The 22,702-nt window shown below is 39.4% G+C and overlaps 1 protein-coding gene across 6 annotated transcripts in view; it reads left to right on the forward strand.

Annotated features, from left to right (window-relative positions):
- The window catches only part of SOX5 (SRY-box transcription factor 5), a 966,957-nt gene extending 944,681 nt beyond the window's left edge, over window positions 1–22,276 (forward strand). For all 6 annotated transcript variants that reach the window (XM_081083091.1, XM_081083093.1, XM_081083089.1 and 3 more), the window contains 4 exons: window positions 7,133–7,241; window positions 10,010–10,183; window positions 18,611–18,827; window positions 21,421–22,276. In XM_081083091.1, coding sequence (XP_080939217.1) covers window positions 7,133–7,241; window positions 10,010–10,183; window positions 18,611–18,827; window positions 21,421–21,724 — 804 coding nt within the window. In that variant the 3' untranslated portion in view covers window positions 21,725–22,276. The remainder of the gene's footprint in view (window positions 1–7,132; window positions 7,242–10,009; window positions 10,184–18,610; window positions 18,828–21,420) is intronic.
- The last annotated feature ends 426 nt before the right edge of the window (window positions 22,277–22,702 follow it).

The raw sequence follows: 22,702 nt of genomic DNA on the forward strand, positions 1-22,702 counted from the left end.
ACAACAGGATTTTGGTAAGAACATAATCCAAAGCTGAGTTAAGTCCCACACATTATGACCATTGAGCTTCTCAGGTATGCATTCCAATTCCTGTAGAAAAGAAAAAAATGAGGTCACTGTAACATTGTTTTTCCTAGTGAATCCATATTAGCCTCTTGTTATCACATTGTCTTAAGTGCTCTTACCTAATTCTTAAAGCAATCAGCTCTATCTTTTCTGGAACATACATTGTCACTAGTCCTCACATTTCTCTCTTCATTCATGGAAATTAGAACTAGTTGTCACCAACTTTCTAATATTTCTCCCACTTTAAAATCAATTATTTAAAAAATTATAAATAGGGATTCAATTTTATCCACAAGTCATCTTACTATCATGGAAAGTTATTCATCTGGATTAAGACTTGAATTCATAGAAATTTTATGTTTCCTTCAAAACCATTCTGTCTTCAACTTTATAATATTTCTTAAGAAAACTTGATCTGCCATTATATTTTAGTTGGATCAGATTGCCTGATGAAACCAAGGTCCTAAGAAATTTAGCTAGAATTACCCTTCAGGAAATATTTCATGAAGCTGGATATCAAATTTCATAAAAGAAAATTAGATGGCAGAATCACATTATGGCTTCTAATTCATACTATTTCCACCAGGAGAATCTAGTGGAATTTACAAGGCGGGGGGGAATCAGGGTTAGAGAAGGTTTATTTTATAGATGATTAGACTCAGAGGACACTTACAGACCATTCCAACCCTATCTCCCTCCCTGTGATCCTCTGATGGAGAAAATGAATGCAAAAATATTCCTAAGGAATACAAGATTTCAGAATAGCAAAGTGACTGGGAATATCTTAATGGGTAGATTAACATTTCACCAGAGTAAATTAGTGAAAGATTTCTTCAAGTTGCATTATTGTTGATGTTGGAGTGAAGTGTGTGTGTGTGTGTGTGTGTGTGTGTGTGTCTGTGTCTGTGTGTATTTGTATCTAATTTATATACAATTTACAAGAAGACTTAAATTTGTGCTGTTAGATTATGTGGGTAGATGATTATTTTTTAGAAAATGGGGATCTCAGTAAGCAAGGATGAAAGTGAGAGGTTGAGGGGGTGGACACACGCATTGTTTTTTTGTATTTTACTTAAGCTAATGAAAAAGTCTCCAACTAATAAACCGTTATGACATTATAAATAATCTTTCATCTTCTTTGGTGGTCTGTGAGATTCACATAAACGGAGGGTTAAAAACCTTTTTTGTTTCTTTGTTCCTCTGGTATCATTAGTATAGAAGGAGACCATAAAAAGTGCAGCCAGAAGGGGTTTAACTGTTACTGAGTCAACATTTGACAGTCACACTCTGTTCTGTCATTTCATGCATGTGCTTTTTATGAGTTTTATAGCTTTGTGAGCTTTATTTCAGGGATGTCCATTATGATAGCTGATCCACAGCCCATCTCTCCCATTGTGTGTGTATCTGGTGGGGAGCAAAGCTCATCAATTGTATGAATCCCAATTTCAAGGCGTAATAGAGGAACCATCTACTCGTGAACCATTTAATTCAGGCTTAGGTAGCTAAGGAAATATCTACCTCTTCTAAAGTACAATTGTGTGTGTGTGCTTGTGTGTTTTTATTTTGACTTATCTTAAATATTAATAAAGGATGTGCACTTAAGCCTTTACAAAGTGAATTTTTAGTTGTTTTCTGTGTAAGTTGAAGTAACGAAATGGGAGTTTTCAATTTAAATATCTAGTAGGTTTACATTAGAAAGCTGTAAACCATCATGCCTGAGCATCAAATGTAAAATAAAATAAAATAAAATATTCCTGGCCATATAAGTGATAGGTATGAAATAGAAAAAAGAACTAAAATACATCAGCAGATTTAAAACTGGTACGTTGTAATGCTGTTTTTTCTATGCTGTAGAATCTTCATTTCTGATAAGAAACATTCAGGCTTAGAAATATATGAAATTGTTCTAATTCTTATATGTTAGGAAGAATCTTTATCTTTTCAATTTCCCTCATTGACTTTTTTTAACCTAATATTAAAAGTATATATTTCTTTTTTTTAAGCTAATGAGAATCTATCATATATTTAAACCCTATTATACAGTTAGGATTCTAGGATGCAGAGAGGAGAATTGATTTGTCCAGAGCAATACAGCTAATATATGTGGCAATTTGGTTAAGACATGATGCTCTTGATCCCCAAACCCATTATTTTCTAAATGGATTATTATCTATATTTACAAATATGTCCTCTTCCCATTAATCCCTGAGGCCTTTTGCCATTCAAAACATTCTTAACTTAGAAATATAGATCTTCACTGACCATTTCTAATCAACTCACTGACCACATTTCTTTAGATGTTTAATGGCTCTCCTTGTTGATTTCCACAATAGCCTGGTGTCACATGCAAACAATACATATGCTGTTTTCCATTCTGCAAGTCATTGGATAAGCCACAGAACCCAAGACCAACTGCCAAATTTTCTAAGTGAATATTAACACATTGATAATAGTTCTTTGAGTGTTGACTTTTAGAGTTATGCGTTTGACCCCAAGAAGCTATATAGTCTAAAACATTCTTTTCTTCTGTGATGAGATACAAAATGGGATTATAAGCTTTTTCAAGTAAAATCGGACTACCTAAGGTTTCCCACCTTAGTAAACCTACATAGTTGTATAAAATTTAATTGGCCACATAAGAATCATCTTTCCAAAGGAAATCTAGTTGTTATCCAATTGCTCATTTTCATTCAAGAGAGAAAGCATACAGGTCATCTTTTTTGGTCTTAATTTATAAATCCTCAAGACTATTTCATTTTTACTACTTTTTAGTAATAAATCTGCTTGCACCCTCTACTCTGAAATTACTTAGTTCAGTGTAGAATTTTAGCAAGTATTTCTTACTACGGGCCCAGTGCACAAAACTCATGCACAGGTAGGGTCCCTAGGCCTGCCCTGCCCGGGGATCAGGGCTGATCTGTGGGGTGACTGGCGGGGCGATTGGGGAGCCCCCACTGGCATCCACCTTGGTCAGCCTGGGACCACCTGCTTGCCAGCCCCGCCCCCTGCAGCTGCTGCCAGTTGCCTCCCTCTGCAGGGTGACCGGCGGATAGATGAGGGGGCGGGGGGGGGGGAGGTGAGGCCCCACTGGCATCTGCCTTGGCTGGCCTGGGGCCTATGGGCTGGGGGAAGCTCAGTGCACATCATAGCAACTGGTCATTCCACTGGTCATTCCACCGTTTGGTTAATTTGCATATTAGGATTTTATCATATAGGATATGTGTTTGTTTTTCTTTAATATTTGTTATATAAATAATAGAAAGAAGATAACAAAGAATGAAGCTACCTTGTCAGTTTCAGATCAGTGCTTGGATAGTAGTAAGATAGCAGTAAAGTACAACTAGATCTGTGTTCCAGAACACTGATCTTAAAGTGGGGGCGTGGAGTGCTCCTTATTTGTACAAATTATTGGTTAGTGTGGTTTTATTGGAGCCTGTTGGAACTAAGAAAATGAATATGATAAAAATTGTCACCTCTGTTCATCAACATTTTTTTCTGTTTCCCCAAACTCAATTTCTTCGATGGTTCCCATTCTCAGCATCTTCCTATTTACTCCCTTCCTACCTCATTTGTTGTCAGCTGCTTCAGTTTAGAAAGGACTGATTTGATTATAAGAACTTTGAGACTAGAAATTTTACCATTTTCAGTAATATATGCACACTTGAATAGAGGCTTTTGGAATGGGAACGATTTAACCCTAGGAACAGAATCTCAAGTGGTCGAGTTTTGAGACATGGTAGTACAGAGTAGACACTTGTGAAAGAGACAGCCCGGGATGTGTAGGATTGGAAGAAGTAAAATGAGAGGAATCTTCCCAATGTATTAGCATGTATGCTTTATAACATTTGGCTGATACTTCCTTCTCGTACATGCCTAAATAGATTGAATTTAAACTTTGAGAACTATTCTTAAATCAATCTCATTTTTTTGGTGGTTCAGTATATTATCTAGACTTCTAGCCACATGTAGATTTATGTCTATCTCTAGACATAAGAACTAAATATATAAACTTTTACTACAGTATTATTTTTTATATGGAATTACATAAGAACTATCATGTAAGCACTAAATTTGTATGTACCATATATTTAACATATAATCACTTGGGTTGTATTATATCCTCCTTACCTCAGTTCTTTTAAGGTATTCTGAATTTATTGTCAGAGAGGGTTTCTAAAATGTGGCAATGTTACCATTTTGACTTACATGCTGTTGTAAGGTATTTGAATTAAAGGCACTCCACACATTCTCCGATTCCTCCAGTCACCTGTTATGACTGGGCAAAGGGTCACACAGAAAAAGTGGCTCCTACCATGTTAACTTCCACTCTCTCCCACTAACATCCTCTTGAGAAGTATTATAAATTCCACTTACGAGTAACTAATTGAGTCATTTTTTATATATACTATGTGCTTGAGAGGTAGATAATTAGAAGTTACTTACTATAAAAACTGGTTGTGACTTTCCTACTCACTCATCATTTACTAATTTTAGCCTCTTGGTAAGATGATACAAGATCCACACAGCTGAACTCAGAACCTTAAAAGTCACTTAACCTTTTTTTTTTTTACTCTGATCAGCTTCATTTTGGTTTCTCTTCTTGAAAGACTTTACTTCAGAATGGAAAACTCTCTAGAAAATATGTAGCAGCCCAACCAGCGTGGCTCAGTGGTTGAGCATCGACCTATGAACCAGGAGGTCACAGTTCAATTCCTGGTCAGAGCTCATGCCCAGGTTGCAGGTTTGATCCTTAGTAGGGGGCATGCAGGAGGTAGCTGATCAATGATTCTCTCTCATCATTGATGTTTCTATGTCTCTCTCCCTCTCCCTTCCTCTCTGAAATCAATAAAAAATCTTTAAAAAAAAGAAAAGAAAAGAAAATATGTAGCACAATTGTCATATACACTGTTAAATCAAAACCTGAGAGGTGATCCAGGCCCAGTACATTCCCAAAGATAGTACAGTAGTCTTCATGGGCCTGGGGACTATCCTATCATGTTGATGGAAGGTGGTGTTGTGTTTTACATAACTATCTCATACTTTAACAACTACACTTATATAATGAGAGTCTGTCAAGCTGGTATCCTTGGTGCTCCTGAGCTCAGCTGAACATAAACAGAAGACTCTCAGCAAAAGAAACCCAGAACATATAAAACAATTGAAATACCAACTATACGCACAAAACAAATTGGGACAGGCTCTAAATTTTTAAGTTGATAATGTATTTCAGTGTTAGCACTAGATAACCCTATAGAACTAAAGTTGATAGAATTATTTTATTCCTAGTTTCCTTACTGTATCCTATATAATAAAAGCCTAATATGCTAAGTGTCAGGTTGACCAGTCGTCCGTTCAACCAATCAAAGTGTAATTTCTATATATAAAAGCCTAAACGACCATTAGGAACGAACAACTGGAATGACCAGTAACTATGGCACACACTGACCACCAAGGGGAAGACGCTCAATGCAGGAGCTGCCCCCTGGTGGTCAGTGTACTCCCAGAGGGGGAGCACTGCTGAGCCAGAAGCTGGGCTTACAGCTGGTGAGTGTAGCTGCCATGGCAGGAGCCTCTCCTGACTCTGCGGCAGGCGTAGCAGGCCGGATGAATGCGAGCAGTGCCCACCTGCTGTTTGGCACACTGCTATATCCCCTGAGGGGCCCTGGACTGTGAGAGGGCGCAGGCCAAGCTGAGGGAACCGCGCCCTCTCTTCCCTGCCAGTGCACCAATTTTATGCACTGAACCTCTAGTTTTATAATAATTTACAATTAAAAATATTTTTTCTACTAAATCATATACAGAATTTGACAAATAGAGAATAGAAGTTACAAGGCCACTAAATTAAGAAAATTTTTAATCTAGTATGTACAACGGTAATACTGTCAGAGATTGTATAGAGGTAAAGCATGTACTGTATTAATTTCAAAACCCTTTGTCTCTTGGTGGGAACATTACCTGGGCCTTTACCTGTAATACAATTATCTTAAATAGTTGATTATTTCCTGTGAAGATTTATTTTTTCAGTAGCTGTTCCGCAGTGTATGTGGTTCACTTGTTCAATTCATGTTTGTGTTTCTCAGAAAGCAAGGTGAATAATTATAAAGAAACATGAGCACATTTTATGAAATCCAACAGATGCTTTTCTTAAAACTGTTTTGGAACCACATTGTCCTCAGAGCAGTGATGGAGAGTGCTAGAGAAAGGTGTAAAGTTTTTGTTATATGCTTTTTCTGTTCTTAAACTCACTCAGTTAATTTGGAAGTGGTTTAATATCTCTTGTGGTTTAGATTAAGCATTATATTTTCCTTGAAAATAATTTTGTTAGTAATGGCATGTTCTCCATGAATTCAAATCATGCACTGCATGCTTTTAAATTATTTGATTTCCTTACAGATCTAATTTTGGTATATTTGTAGTTCAAATAATTCTCCAGCTCAATATTTTGGCTTAGCAATCCACACCAAATTGTGGTCCAAGTAGCAGGCACTCACATTGAATGTATGGAGCCTTGACAAGCAATTAGCAATGAATATTTAAATGTCCTCATTCCTCTTGCATGAGGAATACAGATGGCATTTAAGGAGATGGCAACCAGAGGGCACTACTGTGAATTATGCTTCTATCTGTTGGTCACCTGACTATTAGAAGACTGTCTCTGGGTCCCATGCCACTTCTATACTTCTACTGTTGGTCTAAAAATAAGGCAGGCATTTCAAATGTTACAATACAGGTTGCTTTCATGACATATCTATGTACATGTTGTGATTTGGGAAGGTTATCTCCAAGAATCCCAGAATTTATCTTCTGGGCATAACAAGTCCAAATACCAAGACTGTAAAGGGGATTCTAAGCACAAGAAGAATTTATTCAAAAATCCTGCTGATCATTTGCTTCAACTACATAATGTGCTGAATGTACAAAGGTGAATAAATCAACATCCCATCCCTTCCAAAAGCCGATGTATTATCTATGGCCCAAGAAAAAAAAGTCTTTGAATATTTATCATTTTCAGACTGAACTCTCATTACGTATTTGTTATTTTATTTTATTTTATTTTATTTTTTAGGAAAAAACAACACTGGAGAGTCTGACTCAGCAACTAGCAGTTAAACAGAATGAAGAAGGAAAATTTAGCCATTCCATGATGGATTTTAATATGAGTGGAGATTCGGATGGTTTGTAAAGATTTGATATGTATTCCAATAGCGGGCAGAAGTGTCTATTTAGTACAATTGCAACTACTAAAAAGTGTACCATTACAATGGGAGCTCATGTACTGAGTAGCCCCCATGTGCCCAGCACTCTGCTGAGCGTTTTGCATGGATCCCTGGCACAACCTGTGAGATAAATATGATTACAGATAAAGAGATTGGCCCTTAGGGAATTTGAATCATTTTTTCCCAAGGTTCTAGGGCTGTAAGTGCCAGAGGCAGGTCTTGGATTCAAGATGAAATGATTCCAAGCAAATATTCTTAATCGCCATCTACCCTGTCTCTCGCTTCCTTATTTCTTGTACCTGAAACAAGCTTTTCAGAAATTTGCATCTATAAGCTCATTTTCCAGTTTTCATTTGTCAACTCCTGACCAGAATACATGGTTCAGAGGACATTTTTGTGATGGTTTCTTGCATTTTGGAACCTTTCCCTCTTCCGTTATCTACCATACATTGACGTGCCCTGCCTACTCTGTAACCGAGTAGAACTCCAGCTACCAGCCTCTTGCCTTCCTTACATGCCTTGAGACTTCTGTTGTCTGCATCATCTCTGAATATTCTAAACATCCACAGTGACAACTAATTAAGCTGATGATCCACTTTTAATAGCACAGCAAAGAGGGAAAAAGAAGCAACTGCTGTTATTCCTCTTACGCTGAGCCCCAACTGGAAAGGTCTCTCCAGTGTCAGGTGACATGTATGCATTGGAAGAGCACTGTCCGCACATTTATTATTTGCTGCAGAGGAAGTTGCCTGCTTATAGGAAAGCCTGCACCAAGGCAAAACATACTTTAGGACAGAGGAACTCACTTGGATCTCCCAAAACACACAAGTGCCTATTTGTGCCTTGGGCCAATTCTGCTTTTAAGTCCAATTCACTGGCCAAGGGACTAGCCAAACTTGAGCATTCAACCAGATAATTATGTCAAAACTGAATTTTATTCTATTGGCTATCTAAGAAAAGTCTGTGTTTTACTGGTCTACTGTAGCCAAACATTTCCTTCTATTTTCTACTTTGCTTGGATAAGATAAACCTGGCCTAAGTACATACAAAGAGCTTGTTTAGCTCTGATGAAGTCACAGAACATTCACTTTACTGCTTATGTTGCTGTAAGGTGTAAGAACAGGAAAAAACAGATGTGCAAATGATTATTTGCTAGTTACAAACTTGCTTTAGAAAGATGTTGCCATATATTAGCACTCATTTTTGTCAATAAAAAAACAATTACTGGTATACCACATTTCATAAATTTTAAGTTATATTAGCATGATAAAGTATATGAAAGATAACAGACATTAAAACAGCAAAATTTTGTTACTGTTGTTTGTTGAATTCAGTCATGCTTGTATGTAAAGTATTTCCCAATCTTCATGAGACCAAAGAGCATATAATGAATGAGAAATAATGATATGCTGTGTTTTTTGGTTTGCTGTTATATAGATCTTCAAGTGTATGTAATTTTGGTTGACTCCTATTCCTTCAAATTAAGAAGAGAAAGGAAGAATATGATGGAGAAGGGGGAAACTGCTTTTATCAGTACTATATGCTCTAAAAATCTCAAATTATTTTAAAATTTTGTATGGTACCAATCTCGCTCTCTTCCATATTTTGTAATGATAGCCCTGGAAAACTTGGTGTCAGAGTTCCATGTGTTCAGTTTCTCTCTCTCTCTCTCTCTCTCTCTCTCTCTCTCTCTCTCTCTCTCTCCCTCTCCCTCTCCCTCTCTCTCTCTTTGTCTCTCTCTCCTTTCTCTTTTTCTTTTTTCTTTTTGCCTAAACTCAAGAACCTCTGGAAGCTCTTTAATCTGCTGAAGCTATTCTACAAAGTCACATAAAGCCTAGAGGAGTGATGGCAGCTCCCTAAGGTTCCACTGTGACTCTTGGTTGTGTTTTATCATCATGAGTCTTGCTGATTGGAATGTAACTGTCAATGGGTCTCTGGATAACTTAGGCAGACATTAGGGGCAAAATAAAAGAGAAGGAACTTTTTTTTTTCCACCTTAAATAGGTGGCTGTTGACTTGGTAAGAAACCATAGTAATGTAGCTATTTGTCTTTTTCCTGTATTTTTTCAAATATCTTTTTGGGAAGCAGACTATCATTGCTGCATCAGAATATTTTATGCATTTATTATTAGCACATAATTTTAAAGAAAAGCCATAAACACTATAGGAGAATGTCTATATTGTAGTTTAACCTCAAAATTTGATCTAGCAGCATTTTTATTTATATAACCTCAGAGAGAGGAAAGGGGCATGCATACGCTGTTCTGATAGTCCTTAGGTACCAGAGACACATACTTGCCCGTACTTATCCAATCTGTCAAACATATTAGTGTTTCACAATTTTTTAGCTTTTTCACCTATCTAATATTTCTATAGTACTTGCATGTCTATTAACCTAATTCAACTATTCTCTGTCCAACTTGCATCAATCAAAGATCCCATATTCAAGTTTCCTGTGTGCTCTTGAAAGTAAATGGTGAAATAATCCACCATTGTAAGAAAAGGAAATATATTATAAGTGGATTAAAAACACAAATACAGCATTTGCCACCACAAGGCTAATCACAAAAACTTCATAAACAAGCATCTGTCTCAAGAACTGGAAGTACCATTATCACATGTACTTTTTATTTGCAGATATTTTAATAGTCTGAAAAACAGTAGTGTAAGGAACAGAAATGTCAAAACTTTTCACACTAATGAGAAACAATGTGTCCTATTTTTAGGAAGTGCTGGAGTCTCAGAATCAAGAATTTATAGAGAATCTAGAGGGCGTGGTAGCAATGAACCCCACATAAAGCGTCCAATGAATGCCTTCATGGTGTGGGCTAAAGATGAACGAAGGAAAATCCTTCAAGCCTTTCCCGACATGCACAACTCCAACATCAGCAAGATATTGGGTAAGAAAAGCATGAAAGATTAAGTGATTTATGGATTAAATGTACAGTTCTGTTTTCTGGGCTTGTTGAAAGATATGGGGTTTGGAGGCCAGCCAGGTCATGTTATCTGCTTATCCTATCTAATAAAAGAGAAACATGGTAATTGGCGTACGACCACTACCCTTCCCATTGGCTAATCAGGGAAATATGCAAATTAACTGTCAGCCAAGATGGCAGCCGGCAGCCAGGCAGCTTGAAACTAACGTGAGGCTTGCTTGCTTCAGTGACGGAGGACTCCAGCGTTCCCCGCCAGGGTTCCCTGCTGCAACTCTAAGCAACTATGTAACAAATATAGAAGCTAAACAAAACCCCAGAAACCTGCTTTAGACCGCCAGGCTTCAGCCAGCAGAATCGCAACATTGTAAGCAAAGGCCAGAAACCTACTTTCAGCAGTGGAGGCCTAAGAGCTGGATTCAAGCCTCAAAGCTAAAGCTGGCCCAGAATAAAAAAAGAAAAAGAAAAAGAAAAAAAGGAGCGGTTGGGAGCTGCAGTCACCCCTAGCCTGAAAACAGCCCTCAGCCCCTCACACAGACTGGCCAGGCACCCCAGTGGGGACCCCCACCCTGAAGGGTGTGTGACCAGCTGCAAACAGCCATCATCCCCTCACCCAGGCTGGCCAGGCACCCCAGTGGGGACCCCCACCCTGAAGGATGTGTGACCAGCTGCAAACAGCCATCATCCCCTTACCCAGGCTGGCCAGGCACCCCAGTGGGGACCCCCACCCTGATCCAGGACACCTTTCAGGGCAAACCAGCTGGCACCCACCCGTGCACCAGGCCTCTACCCTATATAGTAAAAGGGTAATATGCCTCCCAGCACCAGGATCAGTGGAGCTGTGAGGCCTCCCGGCACCGGGATCAGCATGACAGGGGGCAGCACCCAAACCCCCTGATCAGCCCTGCTCTTTGCCTGATAGCGTGGAGTTCTCCAACCCCCTGATCGCCCTGTGGCTCTGTGTGTGACAGGGTGTGGCACCCCAACCCCCTGATCGGCCCTGCTTTGTGTGTGACAGGGTGCAGCGCCCCAACCCCTGATCGGCCCTGCTTTGTGTGTGACAGGGTGTGGCGCCCCAACCCCCCCCACACACACACACACACACGGGCCCTGCTCTGTGTGTGATGGGGTAGAGCCATAACCTCTCCATCAGCCCTGCCCTGAGTGTGAGAGTGGCGGCGCCCCAACCCCCTGATCGGCCCTGCTCTGTGGGTGATAGAGGGTGGCGCCCCAACCCCCTGATGGGCCCTGCTCTGTGCGTGACAGGGTACAGAGTCCCAACCCCCCTGATGGGCCCTGCTCTGTGAGTGACAGGGGGCAGAGCCCCAACCCCCTGATTGGCCCTGCTCTGTGTGTGACAGGGGGTGGCACCACAACCTCCCTATCGACCCTGCCTTGAGTGTGACAGGGGGCGGTGTCCCAACCCCCCAATCGGCCCTACCCTGAGCGTGACTGAGGGTGTCATCACAACCTCCCAATCCGCCCTGCTCTGTGCACGACAGGGGGAGGCGCCCCAACTCCCCAATCGGCCCTGCTCTGAGCCCGACCAGGGGCTGCACCTAGGGATTGGGCCTGCCCTCTGCCACCCGGAAGCAGGCCTAAGCCAGCAGGTTGTTATCTCCCGAGGGGTCCCAGACTGCGAGAGGGCACAGGCCGGGCTGAGGGACCCCCCTCCCCCCCCTTAGTGCACAAATTTTTGTGCACCGAGCCTCTAGTCCTATATAATAAAAGGCTAATTATGCAAATTGTCCCCTCGGGAGTTCCACCAGAGACCAGGAGTTTGATCGCTCGCTATGATGTGTGCTGACCACCAGGGGGTGGCGCGGAACATGCTGGGCGACCAGCTGCAGCGGAAGCATGTGCAGGCAGCAAGGGAAGGAGGAGGCAGGAAGGCTGGGAGGCGGGGAACCTGATTGGCCCTGATCACGGTCAGGCCTAGGGACTTACCCGTGTACACATTTCATGCACCAGGCCTCTAGTCTGAAAATAAGTACCATCATTGAGCCTTTTCTTCTGATGGTGGAACAGTTTGTGTTTGTTGAGATATGTGCCCCATTACTACAGCTAATTTAGTTGTGTGTCTCTATATTAATTGTAATATCGTCTCTTCTTTAAAAATCTAGAAATATTTGTACTAAGACTAGGAAAAAGGTTTCTTTTTTATGGTGTATTAATAATCATTTTGATATTTTCATGTTTTATTTTTTTTTCTACTTCTCCTCTTGTTCTCTTTATTAACCTATTTATATTTATATGTGAACTTTGGCCCACACTTAAAATCTCATATGCAAAAGAAGCAAAAAATTGGCTCATATGAAAGAAATTGTTTTCCTCTAAGCCTTAGAGGGGTTTGGGTGACTGGGTGGAAAAGGTGAAGGGATTCGAAGTATAAATTAATAGTTACAAAATAATCACAAGGATGTAAAGTACAGCATAGGGAATACAATCGATAATATTGTAATGACTAGACATGGTGCCAGGTGGGTACTGGAAATATTGGGGAAACACTTTGCAAAGTTATGACTGACCACTGTGCTATACACTTGAAACTAATATAAAATAATATTAACTATAAACTATACTTGAAAAATAAAATTAAAAAAATACAAAATACTTAAACTTCTGTCTCAGTTTTCCTCTAAAATGATTGAGATTTTTAAATGAATGTTATTATAAAAGGAATATGAAGCTTGTATGTAGAAAATGTGAATATATCTATGTGTAATACAAAAATGGAACTGATCAACCCTAGCTGGTTTGGCTCATCGGCCAAGGGACTGAAGGGTTTCTGGCCCTGGTCGGGGTGCCTGTAGGCGGCAATCAGTCAATGAGTCTCTCTCAAGTCAATGTTTCTCTCTCTCTGTCTCTCCCCCTCACTTCCACTCTCTCTAAAAAGTCAATGGAAAAATATCCTGGGGTGAGGATTAACCAGAGAGAGAGAGAGAGAGAGAGAGAGAGAGAGAGAGAGAGAGAGAGAGAGAGAGAGAGAAAAGAAAGAAACTGATCAAAAGGAAATGCACACTCTTTTGCATCTCTTAACATCTCCGATCTATTTTTCCTTTTTATGACTGTCTTCTACCTTCCACATGGAATTTTTCATTCTTTAAAAAACACTATACCTGTTTTATTTGGAAAACTCTAGAAAAGAATAAAATGCTTTATGTAACCATATTTCATATTTTAATATATCAGTCATTTTCAAATTAGAAAACCCAAACTGTAAAAGTAAAACCTACTAAATACTAAGATCGTTTAAATTGGCTTTATATTCATCAACTCATACGTCTGAATACTAAAAGGTGATAATCACTGATTAAAACTTTATGTTAAGTATAAGAGAAATATCAGTTTTGACGTAAAGTATTTTAGGAAATTTTAGCAAAAGCTTTTATGGGAAAAAGATGACTAGCTAAAAGAATTCCTTTCTAGTTAAAAGGAAAGACCATTACAATAACCACATGAATATATTATAACAGACTACATGAAAGAGAGTGCTACCTAATTTCAGACTAAATTAAGAAATTGTTTTAATTAAAGATACAACAGGAAAAAGAAACTCTGAGGTGTTTGGGACCTCAATATTTAGTCGTAGCTTCAAATAAATGAGTGATCTTTAAATATCCACAAGATTATTCTGAATGGCCCATTTCATATAAAAGTACCAAGAAAGCTTGATGTTTTCCTTTTTGCTGATTGTTTTGGATAACAGCCTCCGACAGCATGCCGCTAATTCATTCTGCTTAAAACAGGCGCTTGAGCTGGGTTGACATTTTACGTAGTCTCTGGGGATCCTAGTTGACATTTTAAAGGGCTTCTAAGCATTTTATAATACCCTAAAATCTGGTTTTAATAAGCCATTCTGCTGAAATTGTTAACATAAGGAATCACCTTTTACTGTTTGGCACTAGATCAGGGAATGGGGGACATCTTTTTCCGATTAGATATACAGTAGTTGGAGTAAAATGTGCAAATTCATTACAGACTCCACGGAGATGATAACGTTGCTCAGCTCAAACTCTTCATTTTTATTGTATTGCTGGATTTGGACAGGAAAGAAGCACTTTCGAGACCGTTTTTTTTTTTCTTTTATTTTGAACATCAAACATTTTTTATTGAATCTTCCTCTTTGTCATCAGAAGGAATACCCACATGTCCTTCTCTGTTTTGAATTGTAAAAGGCCAGTCTTCTGATAAAATAGGGAACTGACTCCCTGTACATGGTCCAGGGTAAGCAACCAGCCACACCCAAATCAAGTTGATGTTGTCATGCGTTTGGAAACAGAGGAAACGCTTTCCTGCCATTATCATCGAGTGGGTTTCAGGGGTTCATGCCGCAGCTCCATACAGGGGTTGTACCTGCAAAGCCATTGAAACCAAAACCTACCTTGTCATGTGGTTAACCCTATTCAGAACTTACCACTAAAAAATAAAAATGGCATTTGCTACCAAACTAAAACACTGTTGTACCCTGTAGTAAATGGAAGAGCTAGCCTTTTACCCCAATCTGTGCTTAAACTATCTTTTTTGTTGTTGTTAATCCTGAGGATATTTTTTCATCACTTTTCAGAGAGAGTGGAAGGGAGGGAGGAAGTGGGGGAGAGAGAGAGAGAAACATCGATGTGAGAGAAACACAGCAACTGGTTGCCTCCCCCACACCCCGGACTGGGGGTGGGGAGCAAGCCCTCAACCCAGATATGTGCCTTTGACTGGGAATCAAACCCATGACCTGATGCTCTAACCATATAGCAACAGCAGCCAGGGTGCTATCTTTTTTAAATACACCAATAATGAACTATCAGAAAGGGAAACTATGAAAACAGTCCTATTTGCAATTGCATAAAAAATGTAAATGTCTAGGAAATAAAAAGACCTGTACTTGGAAAATTATTAAACTCTCTTAATTTTTAATTTTAAAAGGACTAGTAACGATGCTATGGTAAAATTTTAAAATGTATCTTAGAATTTAGCGATAACTCCAGAGAAATTATGCTAGTAAATGTCTAAATATTGTGTGATTCTGGGTCATGCCAGATTTAGAAGCCAACCTCTCTGAAAATTAATTTCTCTTTCATTATACATAGCTGTAATATATATATATATATATATATATATATATATATATATATATATATATTCTTTCTCTGCATGCATTTTAGCCATACCCAACTTTCTTTAAGTTCCTCTAATCCCCCTTCCTACTGCAAGGCCTTGACCAATCCCATTCTTCCCCCATACGATGCTCTTCTCTCTCTGATACCTATCGGAGTCACTTCTGCAGCAGAGCCTTCCTCACCTACAGAAGACTGATTCCACCTCTTTACCATATGTTCTGACAGCTTCCTGTACTTTCCTTAACTAGAATTAAAATAATAAATTGTATAATTAGATGTTTAAGATATTTTCCTCCCCTGTAAGAAAAGAAGACCCACTAATAATTCACCACTGCATAGTCAGTAATTAATACAGCATCATGCACGGAGTGGGAAATCTAAAAAAAGTTTTTACATACCAAGGCAGGTTACTATGAGACAGAAACAGTTCCTTTCCTTAGAGAAACATATTCTTTTCAAACTTATAGAATATTCCGAATATTGGCCATTCTATTCAAAATGAAAATGCTATTTTGTTGTTGTTGTTGTTCTGTGGGTTGGTGATAAAGGTAGCCAGTGAATTATAAGTCAACCATTCTTGACCCATTTTGTAGTGTATTCCTATAATTATTCAGTAAGTTTATTTTGCTCAGCTCACTTTTTCAGTCCCTGATATGAAATCCAAAATTCTGGTATACTGTACATACTTACAAGAAACTCCACAAAAAGAATCGATCCCTAGTTCAATGGTGTTATAGTTTTATTTGTGTATTTATTTGCCATGAGAACAACATAATGGTTTTCAAGTACTTGAGAGTAATGTTGGGCAATAAGGAATCTGAGCCTGAACCTATAACTAACAATGTTGGGCACTGCTAACACACAAGTTTGATAAAGGAATGGAAAAATAAATTCTATTGTTTGAACTGTAACCTTGTTTCTGTTGTAAATAGAACAAAATCATATTGACTGCCTAGATTGGAAAAATTTGTTTATAAACCTTTGGAACACCTGTTACAAATTGTTTAGGAAACAATTCTAAAGGAAGAGCTATTGGCCCTTCCCTTGTGTTCCTTTAAGACAGTTAACAGCCCAGGTTGGGGAATTCCGTGCAAGAACTATTCATCAGGAGCTATTTGCGTTTGAGATGTGGAGTTATGTCTGAGTAATGAACCCATTTGAAAGCTTTTAAGATCTTGCTTAGATGACTCCGGAAGGCAAGTAAAAGCAGCAGTGCCCATACGTATTGGGTAGGGATCTCCTAATTCTGGTTATTTGGATCTTTTTGCATTTGGAAAGGGTTGAGCTGATTTTTTGCAGATAAGCACACTCCATCTGCAAATAGATTTTTTTCACATGTTCAATAAAAAATAAACATTATTCCTACGACTCCTTTTAGTACTTCACATAGCCATACTGATAAGCAGCTAAGCTTTAAATTTTATCTCTATTGAGAATTAGCATGAACTATTTGTAATTAAGCTTCAAGAGTTGTTTTTGCATTCCTAGTTGAATACTAAACAAAATTAAAAGTGAAAATGAAGGGGAAATCAATTTGGGTTAATATTAGCAATGCATACTATATCATAGGAAGTAACATCTCTATATATTATTGAAAGTGTTTTATTAAATGTCTTCCTTACTTCTTAATGTAATTCTGACCTCTGCTAGATCATATTTAGTAGGTGGGTATAGGTATGTAAAGACATACATTGTTGCATACTTTCAATTCCATCAAACCTGACCTTGAGTCACAAATCTGCAATTTAATAGTTGTGTGGCCTTGAGTAAGTTACTTCATCTACCTGAACTTCAATTTTCTCAACCCATGAAAGTAGGTGTAAAAGCTATCTATCTTATAGAATTGTGGTGAAAAATAAAAATGAAACAATTTATCTAAAATTTTAGCACAGTCCCTAGCACACAGTAAACAGTGCATGTTCATTAATATAATATTTTATAATTAAAATTGTAATAAAATGAACTATTAAACTATAATTATTCTTGTAAATATATGTAAACCTTTTGAGAGAATGACAATTATATATAATAAACATTAGAAACTGTTGGGGTCCAACCCCAGCAGGTTCAGTGATTCCCAAAGGTGTGGACAGAGTCGGCGAAGAAGGAATGACACGGAGACAGCGTTCAGCTGATCACAGTCTAGCCAGGTTCTCTAGCCAGGCTCTAGTCAGGATCTCCAGCCAGGTTTTATGTTTTATTGTCTTGTTACATCTGTATTTATAAGAGTTGATTTTAATCCTATCAATTTTTATTCCAAAGGTTAGGGCGTTTCTTATCTCCATTCCAGGGAGTAAAGATTATGTAGCTTAAGTGTGATTGTTCGTAGTTAAAGTGATTAACTACCCGCCTGGCACTTAGTTAAGGGGTTTTATTCCCTCCCTAACCTCAGGGAAAAATCCCTACCTGGGGAAACAACCTTTCTCGGAGAGGTGACCTTGGTTAAAACACATAGCGCCAAGAAGGGGAGCAAACATAATAAGAACAGTATGCCATATACGCCAGGTCCCTTGAAACATATGCTGTGCAGATGTTTCTTCCCTGCAGCGACTGTGTCAAGCAGCAAGGATGGACCAGATTCTGGCAAGAAACCTTTGTAGTAATACACCCCTACATAAAAATATTCAAAACTAGCCGTAACCGGTTTTGCTCAGTGGATAGAGCAGTGGGCCTGCAGACTGAAGGGGCCCAGTTTCAATTCCCGACAAGGGCATGGACCTTGGTCGTGGGCACATCTCCAGTAGGGGGTGTGCAGGAAGGAGCTGATCAATGTTTCTCTCACATTGATGTTCCTAACACTCTATCCCTCTCCCTTCTTCTCTGTAAAAAATCAATAAAAAAATTTAAAAAAAATATTCAAAACTAGATAATTAACCTCAGATTCAAAATATGTAATGAGTTTTTGCATAACTTTTTAGTTCACACTTGAATTCTATCATGGTCTAACGTAGAAACGAAAGATATATCCATTAAATTACCTATAAGCTGTTAAGTACATACCGGACCAGTTTGGCTAACTTGGTCATTCGTGCCAGAAAAAAGTACATCTATTGCCCAGTGTTTGGACCTTCGGGTGCACAGTTTCTTGGAGGACAGAACCCCTAACACCTCCATCCTGGTGGAATCTCACCTCTTGAGTCAAAGCTCACGAATCAAAAACATGATTATGTCCTTCTGGATTTGGGCCAACATTTTTACTTTAGATGTTCTTGTGCTCAGGTGTGTCTCTTTAAGATCCTCGGCAGCTGTGCAAACAGGAACCCTAACCTTCTTTTCCCCGTAGGGTCTCGCTGGAAAGCTATGACAAACCTAGAGAAACAGCCATATTATGAGGAGCAAGCCCGCCTCAGCAAGCAGCACCTGGAGAAGTACCCCGACTACAAATACAAGCCCAGGCCCAAGCGCACCTGCCTCGTGGACGGCAAAAAGCTGCGCATCGGGGAATACAAGGCGATCATGCGGAACCGGCGGCAGGAGATGCGGCAATACTTCAACGTTGGGTATGGACCGTTCCGTGGTGTTTTTCTAGAAAACACTCCTGTTCTATTGAATGGCATGGGAGACGTGGGTTTAGGTGGCGAAGCGGGATGTTGGAAAAGAACCTGAGCACAGTGTCTTTTCAGAGAGTAAATCCTCCCCACAGGATCCTGGAAGAGCATCCATCCCTGTCAGTTCACTCCGAGCTCCTGGAACACTGGCTCTAACATGAGCTTGGGAAACAGCTGGTTTGAAAATCTAATATCTGAAAGTAAATGATTTTGAAGTTTGCTCTTCAAAACTCAGAAGCATTGCTGGTTCTTTTCCTCGTTGGTTTTCATTACTTCCAAGGCTTTGCAGAGAGAAATGCCACCACAAGTAACAATTTTGTTGAGCGAATACAACCTAAAAATGATTTGAAAAGGAAGAAACGCTGGTTTCTGGGTTTAGAGAGGTTTCTGGGTGATCAAGGCACATACAGGGGTCTTTGTAGGGCACACAAATTAGGGACTCTATTTTGGGCACAACCAGGTGTAAATGAGAAAGGTCTCTTCTGAGTTAAGAATGCAGCTCTCACCTGGTCTGTGTGGCTCAGATGGTTGAGCGTCCTTCCATGCACCAGGAGGTCGCTGGTTCAATTCCTGGTCAGGGCACATACCCAGGTTTCCGGCTTCATCCTCAGTAGTCCTCAGTGGGAGGTGTGTAGAAGGCAGCCAGTTGATGTTTCTCTCTCATTGATGTTTTGCTCTCTCCCTCTCCCTTTCTCTGAAATCAGTATATATGAAGAATGCAGCTCTCATAACCCAGGGACACAGACAATAATGTGGTGAAGGCCTGGAGGAGGGCGAGGCAAAGGGGGAGGAAACTGGGGACATCAGTAATAGAGTCAACAATTTTTTAAAAATATTTTTTATTGATTTCAGAGAGGAAGGGAGAGGGAGAGAAAGAGAGCGAAACATCAATGATGAGAGAGAATCATTGATTGGCTGCCTCCTGCATGCCCCCCACTGGGGATCAAGCCCACAACCCAGGTGTGTGCCCTGACCGGGAATCAAACTGTAACCTCCTGGTTCATAGGTTGATGCTCAACCACTGAGCCACACCAGCCGGGCTAGAGTCAACAATTTTTTAAAAAGCAGCTCTTGGGATGTTTTATCTTTTCCTACAGCAATGCTGTTGAGCACCCCATAATATGCTACCTGCAATTGCATCACTTCTGCAGAATTTTCTCAAAAAATACAGAAATAAAGTTGCTCATATTTGGAACAGAAATAAGTAAGACCCCAAGAGCTTTTTAGAATAAATACTGTAATGAAAATGGTCAGAGGATACCTTAGATAAAACCTTTTCAAATATGCCCCACCCCCTCCATTCCTTTGAAAGGATCATCATGCTCTATCTGGGTTCTATGGTTTATACACCAGTGCATGGCTCTTTGCAAAGCTCAGATGAAACCCAACACTTCTTGGAGAAGTAGTGAACAAATGAACATATGAATGAATGAATGAAAGAACACATGAACACCATTTATTAATCCCTTTCTACTAGGATTCGCTCATAATTTGTGGCTCCCAATGCAAAATGAAAATACAGGGTCCCTGTTTAAAAAATTATTAAGAATTCTTACCATTTGCAACTGCATGGATGGAACTGAAGAACATTATGCTAAGTGAAATAAGCCAGTCAGAGAAAGATAAATATCACATGATCTCACTCGTTTATGGAATATAATGAACAACATAAACTGATGAGCAAAAATAGCACGAGAGTCATAGAAGCATCGAACAGACTGTCCAACCTATGAGGGAAGGCGGTGGGGTGAGGGGGTAAGAGATCAACCAAAAGACTTGTATGCATGCATATTGAGCATAACCAATGAACACAGACTGTGGGGGACAGGGGCAGTGAGGGGATAGGTGGGCATGTCTGGGGGGTGGGGGCAGCCGGGGAATGGTCAATGGGGAAAAAAGGAGACTTATGTAATACTTTAAACAATAAAGAATTTAAGTTAAAAAATTATTAAGAATTTTAAGACTGTGACAACAGACCTTTAAGATAAGGGTAGAATCTTTCTAAGCCCTGAGGCCTATGTAGCTTCAGAGATTGTCCTCCCATAAGACTGGCCCTGTTTCCTACCCCCACCTACATCTATGTCAGGGCATAGGTGGAATGTGATATTATTCAGTTTGGTGAATTCTGGGCAATCGATTACTTTCAGAGCTCTAATACTTTAGGAACTTTCCATTAAAGTTGAATTGTAATTATTTTTTTCAATGTTTCTGCATGCTGCAATGAAGAAGAAATGAACTAGGGGTCAAGAATTTGGTTTCTTTTGCTTAATCTTTCTGCTTCTTAATTTTTTCATAAATTAGAACAGTAACAAAACAGAATTTATCTCAAAAATCCAATGGGTAACACATATGTCTTGTAATCTATAAAGCACTACATGGAAGTAAGGCATTAGAATCAAAGTAGGATACAACTTTTAAATGTTGGGCAATAGGAAGAAAATCACTGCCTTAGCATTGGACAAACTGAGCAAATTAATGATATAGCAAGGCCTGCATGTAACTACTCACTCACCACGGTCTCTTTGGGGGCATTTCTCTCTGACAGGCAACAAGCACAGATCCCCATCGCTACTGCTGGTGTTGTGTACCCTGGAGCCATCACCATGGCTGGGATGCCCTCCCCTCACCTGCCCTCCGAGCACTCAAGCGTGTCTAGCAGCCCCGAGCCTGGGATGCCCGTCATCCAGAGCACTTATGGCGTGAAAGGAGAGGAGCCACATATCAAAGAGGAGATACAGGCTGAGGACATCAACGGAGAAATTTATGATGAATACGATGAGGAAGAGGATGACCCAGATGTAGATTATGGGAGTGACAGTGAAAACCATATCGCAGGACAAGCCAACTGATAAGGGTCAAAAGATTGCCGTGACCTTAGGACTTAAAGAAGCCCTAGCTGGTTCATCCTTACCAGTGGCCAAGCACATTAACTTTCTCATACACTGACTGTTACTTTAACTGTTAGTCTTAAATAGTTGGGACATCAGCTGACTAATAGACCTCAGCCTCAAAAGGCTTGGAAAGGAAAAAAATATATACAACAAGCAAACAACAATATCAACAACAAGAGATTGAAATAAGCTATGGGTAAAATAATGCCAGTAATTCAGCTGCTACATCCAAGCACTGAAGTCTTACCCGTCAACTTTTTTTTTTTTTTAATAAACTTTATGGCTGTTTGTTCTACAATGTTCTAGAAATTCTCACTCAGGTACACAGTGCCAACAAGTGGCTTGTGAATGTGTTTTGTTGTTTTGTGCTACAATTTTTAAAAAGAAATAAGTTTTGTTTTGTTTTGGGGGTTTTCTGGGGGGGGGTCCTTTTCCTTTCCTCCTTCATTTTCTGTTTTTTTTTTCTTTTATTTCCTTTTTTTTTTTTTTATTTTGTAATGCACCTGACAGAAAAAAAAGAAAGATGAATTTCTCTTTACTTCTTTCCACCTTCTCCATCTCTATATTTTAAAGATGGAAGTCTGTGCATGGGGGGGGGAAGAGGGAAAAAGAGCCTGTTTTTAACTTCCTTGCTATCCATCACAAAATAAGCAATTATGTATTTTCTTTAGAGGACTTTATTGCACACCACACTACATCTTTGAGCAAGTGCCAAATTTGTACTGACGTGTTGACCCAGTTCATTTCTTTCCTTTTCGTTTTCCTGTTCCTTCTTAAGTTAGGACAGTGTTATATCTTAGACAATCCCTTGAAAAACCTAAAATACCAGCAGCTGGTGAGATTTGACTTTTTTTAAAATGGAAACTGTAGGTGCTGTTCTCAGGTGAAAAGAGAGAGAGAGAGAGAGAGAGAGAGAGAGAGAGAGAGAGAGAGAGA

The sequence above is a fragment of the Myotis nattereri genome, assembly GCF_964212035.1.
Source record: "Myotis nattereri genome assembly, chromosome: 2".
Classification (NCBI taxonomy): domain Eukaryota; kingdom Metazoa; phylum Chordata; class Mammalia; order Chiroptera; family Vespertilionidae; genus Myotis; species Myotis nattereri.